We start from the raw sequence: 8,183 nt of genomic DNA on the forward strand, positions 1-8,183 counted from the left end.
ACGTTACTGTTGCCTGTGATTAACAGTTTGGATTAGAATACAACTGATGGCTACCTTTTATATATGCAATTCTGTACTCACAAAGCCTGTTCATAGTATCAGTGTTTCTTCATGTTAAAAGTGGGAAAAAAAAAAAAAAAAGACAACGAAATAATCTTATTTCCTTTAAGTTAAAAAAAAAAGTGCCAGAGGCTATGTATGAAAAGACCTAGATGTCAACTAACTCTGCTCTAAATCATAATACATGTTACGTGTCAAACCTCTATGCAGGAATCACAGGCATTTAACAATATTCTTTATAGGGGCTATAAAGCTTTGATCCAGGCTGTTGAAGAGATAAACCCTTAATTTAATACTCTTTTACTGATGAAATAGATATGAAGTTCTCCTTAAATTGACGTTATTGAAACAGAAGATGAGGCCTTTAAAGTTTTATCATAATCACACTGTAAAGTATGCATGATTGCTATAGTAGTAGATGGAACTCAGGCCCCAGCAAATTATATTCCTGTGAAAGAACATTCTACATCTGCTCGCTGATAAAAATTTTTACCAGTTTCTACTTTCTTACTGTCAATCTTTGGTTTTTCTATTATACTCATATTTGCTCAATTTTTTTTTATTTTAGTGTCTAAGTGTTTGGTGTCACTGCTCACTGCTTTTAGCAGGTGCTCCCATGAAGAAATTATTATCATTTCTAACCTACATCTGTCAGGGTTTTAGGATTGCCATGTCTTATCTCAGTAATTATTCTGTTCTTTCAAACTGTATAGGTTTCAGGGGTCAAAATCCATCATTCCATCATCTGAAAACGACCTTAACAATTTCAGGAACCTCAATGCCTGCCATTTTGTTGGGTAATTTGTCTCTGGTAAGATAAAAGATTCTTTGAAAAGGTGAAAAGTACTCCTTAGATGCCTAATCTACGCATTTTTAATAAAAGAAGAGAATCTACAAAAAGCTTCACACTCTTTTCTTTCATCTTTATTGACAGAACCCAGCAGGTATCACCGTACAGTCATAAACACAGTGAGATTAACCCCAAATGGGTTTTTTCCCTCTTTCTCTAATGCAGTAGTTTTAGAGAAATAATTCTGAAACTAAAGAATCCTTGTGATTTCAAACAAACTCCTAAAACCCATCAAGGCACACACCACAAGCAACTAAGTCTTTACTGGACTGTCCCTCTTCCTATCTGCCCTGTCCTGTTCTCAGGGGACGGCAGGCTGGGGAGACAATGGGGCAGATGCAGAGGCTTCACTGAGAAGCTACGGCAAGGAGAGGGCTTGTGACGGCTCACTTTGTCAACGTGATAGGCCACGTCACCCAGATATGTGGTTAAAGATTATCCTAGATGTTTCTCTAGTGCTGTTTTTCGGATGAGATCAACATTTAATTCAGTAGACCTTGAATAAAGCAGATTACTCTTCATCATGTGGGTGGGCCTCGTCCAATCAGTTGAAGGCCTTAATAGAAAAAGACCTCCCCTAAAGAAGACGGAAATCTCCCAGCAGATGGCTTTTGAATTTAAACTGTAGCATCAACTCTTCCCTAGGTCTCCAGCCTGCCAGCCCACCCTGCGTATTTTGGACTTGCCAGTCTTCACAACTGCATGCACCAATTCCTTAAAGTCTCAACAGATAGAAAGATACATACATATACGAACCTGTATGTACAATCTGTTTCTCTGGAGAACTCTGACAGGCACAGTGTCCTACAGTGATGAGGTGGTACCAGGGAGGAGCAGCAGGGTTCAGCCCTAATCACACACCTGTATGCTGTAAGCACACAAGCTCACCGGGTCCTCTCCCTCTTGCTCCCTTCCCCCCACTTACACCAGTAATTAAAAGGATTCCAGGGCTTCCCTGGTGGCGCAGTGGTTGAGAATCCACCTGCCGATGCAGGGGACATGGGTTCGAGCCCTGGTCTGGGAGGATCCCACATGCCGCGGAGCAACTAGGCCCGTGAGCCACAACTACTGAGCCTGCGCGTCTGGAGCCCATGCTCCGCAACAAGAGAGGCCGCGATAGTGAGAGGCCCGCGCACTGCGATGAAGAGTGGCCCCCGCTCGCCGCAACTAGAGAAAGCCCTCGCACAGAAACGAAGACCCAACGCAGCCAAAAATAAATTAATTAATTAATTAATTTTAAAAAAAATAAAAAGGATTCCCCCAAGAAGTCAATAGGAGGGAGTGTCCCAGAGGCCTCAGGATAGCTGAGAGCAGAAAGCAGTCTAAACAAGTCAGCGTATTTTATCCTCCTGGCATGACTAGACCCACGATGACCTTCAGAGCCACTTCTGGGGGCTGAACACAGGAGGGGGACTCTCTGGGTTACACCAAGTCACAGCTACAGGAGCAAAGGGCAAAGGCCAGCCCATTCTCCACTTGTGATTAGAGACTACCGCAGAAATGAGCCCAGCACAACCCCTGGGGCTTCTCTGCTCTATCCTGTAGCCTGAGGAAAGGACCTGGGCCTCGAATGCTCTGATTACAGCAGAAAATGGTCCTCAGAGCGGCTGGTGCACAGTGGCACTGCTGTCCCCACACCAACGGGGTCTCCCCAAATCCCTCAGCACTACTAAAGCCGCACAAACACTCATACTATCCTACTTCCTGGAGACTTGGGGTGGTTTCTACAGGATTAAGAATAGAGAATATCTGGGGGGATGTGCATCTAATATAGACATTACTGTATATTTTATGGAGACAGTGGAAGCAACAAAGAAAGGACACATACATAAAAAAATTAAGAAGGGTCAAAGAGATAGAACAGTAACAGGATTTTTGCCTACATCTCCAAATAAAGTTTCTTTCACAATTGTGTTTTGCAGAGAAAAATCTAGGGTATCTTTTTGTTTGGGGGCGGGGAGACGGTAGAAAATTACTTTATTTAACGAACTGTTACAAATGAAAGTCTCCAATGAAGTGATCATTGAACAGAGACCTAAAGAACATGAAGGAGAAAGACATTCAGATATCTGGGAGAAGAATATTCTGAGCAGAGGGAAGTGCAAAGGCCCTGAGGCAGCAGAGGGAGAGAGAGAGTGAAGGAAGGAGAGGTGGTCGGGAAGTAAAGGAGCCAGATCGAGTGCATCCTAACAGCTGAGCATCCTAGAGGCTCCAGCCCGTGTTCTGAGTGGCCTGAGCAGACGTGGAGAGTGTCGGGGAGAGAAACGATCTGACGCTGCTTTCCTCTTAATTGACCTCTGGCTGCCGTGAGACTGCATCCAGAGAAAACCTTCTTTCTGAGCTCTGGGAGCACAACTCGCCATAGCGCCCCAGTGCTGAGAGGGGCCACAAAGTGAGGAGACTGGGTGGGTGTGGGTGAGCATCTCAGTGCTGTCCTTGTTTTGCTGCCTTGGATGAGTGACTCAGAGCTCTCCAAGGCTGCTTCCTCATCTGAACAATGATAAGAACCGCAATCCCACCCTCCAGAGAATCACTGCAAGGATTAGTGAAGACCGGCAAAGATTAAATGTGATGTTCTGTGGGCCCAATGCATAGTAGACACTCAACTAAATGCTAGTTGTAATTACTGTTTTGACTTAAAACAGAGCCCGTGCCTAACACATTATTTTCTACTCACTGTGCTCTTGACATGGACGAATACAAGATTCTCCCAGAAGGGAAATACTCCCCCTCACAGGATGAAGTCTGACTAATTTGAACGATATATTTATTTTGGATTTTTTTCCATTGACCTAGAAGAATTATGCTCCCTTATTTAAACAAGGAAGCCGGTTTGAATGCACACCTATCTAACTTTTGTGCATTATGTCAGGGAGAATTTAAATGACTCTCTTCAGACGTTAGCTCCATCTCATCTGATCATCAAACTCTTCTCATCGGAAGTGTCCATTTGCCTACGACCTCCTCTAGCTAAAACCGTCCATTTCTGTACAAGCGCATGCATCAGAGTCTGCAATTTGCTAAGAGAGGAAATTCTGTTTTCACCATTCATAGAAAATACACAACAAACTTTAGGACGTTCAGCTTATAGCCCGTATCACAGTGGCATTCTCTTACCTCCTGTAAAAACTTCTCACTCATTTGACTGAAGGGGTGTCCCGGTGGCTTGATCCCAGACACGACCAGTCCAGAGCTGAACACCCGGGGCCGCTGCAGGTCTGGCTTGAACTTGTCATAGAGGCTGGCGGCCGGCTTCAGGTCTCCACCTGCCGCCTTCTCCTCTTTGGGGAGAGGCATGTTACACGAGGGCGGGGCGTAAGGTAGCCCCACGGGAACCAGAGACGTGTCCACCTGGCCGAGGGCCTGAGGGCTCCTCCGGATGTAGGTGATGATCTTGGGCCTCACGTGCTTGGGCTTGGGCATAACGAGGGGCCGGGGATCCGCCCTTTCTTCCGTCTTTTCAACCTGGGGGCCCTCCGTTCCCTCCTGTGAGGCGGGTGTGTCCTCGGGACGGGTGAGGCCAGGCTTGGGGATCCCACCAGTGCAGGGGTTCTTGTCAGGCACTTTCAGGGAAGCGTGTGACAACCTGGAGCTGTTGGCAGAAGGCGGGGCGGCCGGGGGGACCCCCGCGTCCACATTCAAGGCACCCAAGTCCGGAAAACGGCTGCTGGGTTGCACGGGCTGCCGGGCCACATTCACGGTTGTCTCTGGGTGGAGGGGCGCTGGGACTCCGGGAAGAGAATCTGCCCTTACTTGGGGGGTGCTTTCAGTCTTCACTGCAGTCTCTAGACGGTTCCTAGTCTCAGCAACGGATGTAGCGATCTCTGTGCTTTCCCCGGCTTCTGAGCTGCTGCTTGGAGGGTCGGGGGGCTCAGGGACCCCAGTTCCGCTCTCTCCAACAGAACGATCTGAGTTAAAAACCGTAGCGCCGTCCCCGTTCCCACCGCCCAGAACCCCTCTCTCCTCTCTGGCACCTGAGGGCCTGCTGTCAGTCAGATCACCAGGAACAAAAGCGACGTGACCATCCCTGGGTGAAACGCTGCTAGATGGGGCTTCACCCGGTTTCCTAGCTGCACTTGGTGAACTTCTGCCCGCGGGCTGATGCCCAGCAGCTCCCGAGGAGGCGGGGCTCGGCTTGGGGGTGGGCTGGAGAGACCCCTCCTCACCGCTCTTTTCCTGCTCGCCCCTGCCTCTTCCCATGGCCGGCGGGTGGGGCCCGCTGTGCGCCGCAGCCGAGGCTTCCTGCTGTGCTCCCTCTGTACACGGCTCCTTTCTCCCTGGGGATGACACGCCATCCTCCTGAGGACATCCCAGCCCGTCCGCCTGGGTGGACGGGAGCTCCTGCGCGGCCCTGAGCTGCACACGTTTCAGCTCCATCTCGGGCTCGGGCTTTCCCTGACCTGGCTGTGCTTCTGGCTTCCTCAGGACGTCTCTCGAGGCAGGAGAGGGACTGGGAGCACACTCTGGGTGGGCGGAAGGCTCTGTGCTCTGGGTGCTAACTTTGGGTATCTGTCCCCCATCCGGCTGGGTCTCTAAGGGGGTGGTCTCCTTGATTACTGAGGTAGATGGTTTAGGATGACGTGAGCTCTTTCCCTCTGAGGTACCATCAGCTGGAAGACAAGCCAGCCCTGGAGAAGGGGCTGCCCCCATCTTCTGCGGCCCCTCCCCACCACTGGGTACCGGACGGGGGGCTTCTGGGGACCCCAGCACTGCAGGCTGTGGAAGCGGCCAGGCCAGACCCCCAGCCCACTCCTTGGTAAGCATGTCCACTGCTACGGCAGAGCTGCCGGCTCTCTCCAGAGAATGCCTCCTCAGTTCCGCATTGTCAAGGGTCTTGGCCAACTTATCCTTGGGAACATGCCGGGGAACGTCAACCTCCCTCTGAGCCGAAACCTCTGGGCTGGCCTCACCTGTGACAGTCCTCCAACTTGACTGACATTGTCCCTGAAGACCCCGAGGGGCCTGCAGGGGATCTGTGCCTCTCTCCAGCATGGGCTCTTCATTCCGTTCTCTCTGAGCCATCGGAGAAAATTTAAAATCCTTCAGGCTGGCAGGGCCAACCTGAGATGCCTTCGAAAAGCCCTGAAGGGGGTGAAACTCCTTCTGGACACGGGTACTACTTTCTGGCCCCCTTGAATTTGCATTTCCAATTTCATCTGTCAGGGCACACGTCACAGGCTCATCAGGAGAGGAGCTGACCTCCAACATGACGGGGTTGGCATTGGTGTCTCCCAGACTTATGATGCTCTCGTTGTTGTTTTTCACTCCATTTCTGTCATCCCGTAACTCAGTGTAACATGATTTCTTAGGAGCCACTGGGACGCTCATTTTCCAGCCTTCAGTGGGGGCTGCCTGCCATGCAGTCCTCCTTAATGGAAAGGGGCTTCCTTCAAGCTGCTACCTGGTGAACAGGGAATTCTCAAGCTGCTTGTTGCCCCCTGACAGCATCACTGGGCGATCCTGTCTTCATCATTTTCAGAGCAGTTTTAAAACTGGGCATTGTCTTGATACACAGCAGGATGACTTCTCTGTTAGGTTCCAGCTGAACGAGAGCCAATTAGCCCATGAGACCTAGAGAGAAATAAAAAGAAAAGCTCGCTAGATTGACAGATATAGAGTCTCGGGAGAAAAGAGAAGCATGGTAAACACAGATTTATTCATCACTTTCCTACTATTACTTCATTCACTCAATCCAGGTACTACTTCTCAAAAGCCTTTTAGACAGGGGCTCCTGCTGGCCAAATATGGGAAACTGTAACATCAAAACGATTCATGTTAGAAGTGGATTATAAATACACAGTAAATCTTAAATTTGTATTTTAAAAATTCACAGGTTCATACTGATACGGATTAAAAAGAGCGGAGGAGAAAGGAAGGCTCTTCTTCACAGAATACCAACTAATATACAAAAAATTAGACAATTAGAAAAATCACCACTTTGCATTCACCAGAGTAACAATTATCTTGGACGAGGGATGCCAATAGTTGCTAAAATCACTGAGTGCAAAATTGTTGGGGAACAGGATATTTACAGAATCTTAAAGCACCACCCTCCAGATTATTTTATTTCTTACAAAGGAAAATTTCATGTGTACAATGGAGAAAGCTGGTAGACACCATCAAATGTAACATCATCATTATGGAAAGTGCAATCATGTGCTCCGGATGTTAGGGAGTTCTCAGGCCTCACATCCCCTATGAGAGTATCCCTGCTGTAAATGTTCAACCTGAGTTTAATCATGAGGAAATAATCAGGCAAATTTAAATTGGTGGGCATTCTACAAAATAGCCGGGCTACACGTGCCCCCCAAACACCAATGGACATCTGCACACAATGCATGATCCTTGCTGGATCCTGGAGTTTTAAAAAAGTTAGCAGAGAACATTGGAACAATTCAAGATTTAAATGTGGACAATCTATTGGGTAAAGGTATTTAATCAATGTTAACTTTCTTGGGTGTGTAACAGTATCACAATTATACCAGAGATAATCTGTGTTCTTGGAAGATACATGATATTAAACATGACATGCTTGTTAACATGACATGTTGTCTGTAACTTACTCTCAAACGGTCAGCAAAGAGAAAAATGTGTGTGTGTGTGTGTGTGTGTGTGTGTGTGTGAAAGAGAGAGAGAGCATACAAACATGGAAAAATGTTAGCAATTTGAAAATCCAGGAGATCCACTCGACTACACCTGCAACCTTTGTACAGGTTTGACACTTTTCAAAATAAAAAGCTGGAGGAAATTCTAGTAGCCTGCGAGTCCTGGATGAGCCAGCCCCTACATACCTTTCTAGCCTCATCTCCTCTCATCCTTTCCTTTACTAGGCTGCAGCCACACTCCTCATTCCTCACGTTACCATGTTCCTTTCTCCCTGCTTCAGGGCCTTTGCACATACCCTTCCATCTGCATGGAATATGGAATCCTCCCCTGACCTCACCCAACAAACTCCCGTTTAGTCTTCAGTTTGCAGCTTAAATGCCACTTCCTCCAGGAAGCCTTCCTGATCCACTAGATCAGGCCCTTCTATGATGAACTTTCAAAAACCCTGTATTTTTACTTTAAAAAGAAAACTTCAAATGTGCTAGGCATCAAAGAAAATATTGTTAAACACCTGGCACATCTATCTATCTATCTATATGGAACTTAATATGTACTCTTAGCATGAGCGAATGAATCCATGACAAGATGAATGATGAAGATCAATGTTATTTCTGCCCTGATGGAGATTAAACTCTAATAAAGTATTTAAATTTCTACCAAAGTAGCC

At 47.5% G+C, this 8,183-nt stretch overlaps 1 protein-coding gene across 1 annotated transcript in view; it reads right to left on the bottom strand.

The window, feature by feature from the left end:
* MTUS2 (microtubule associated scaffold protein 2) overlaps nt 1–6,238 on the bottom strand; it is a gene marked incomplete at its 5' end in the record, with an annotated part of 327,280 nt that extends 321,042 nt beyond the window's left edge. Inside the window, one exon of the mRNA XM_082675664.1 lies at nt 4,028–6,238. Within this exon, the coding sequence (XP_082531790.1) occupies nt 4,028–6,238 (2,211 nt within the window). The remainder of the gene's footprint in view (nt 1–4,027) is intronic.
* Nucleotides 6,239–8,183: the final 1,945 nt, after the last annotated feature.

Source organism: Grampus griseus (assembly GCF_964374135.1).
Source record: "Grampus griseus genome assembly, chromosome: 18".
NCBI classification, from domain to species: Eukaryota; Metazoa; Chordata; class Mammalia; order Artiodactyla; family Delphinidae; genus Grampus; species Grampus griseus.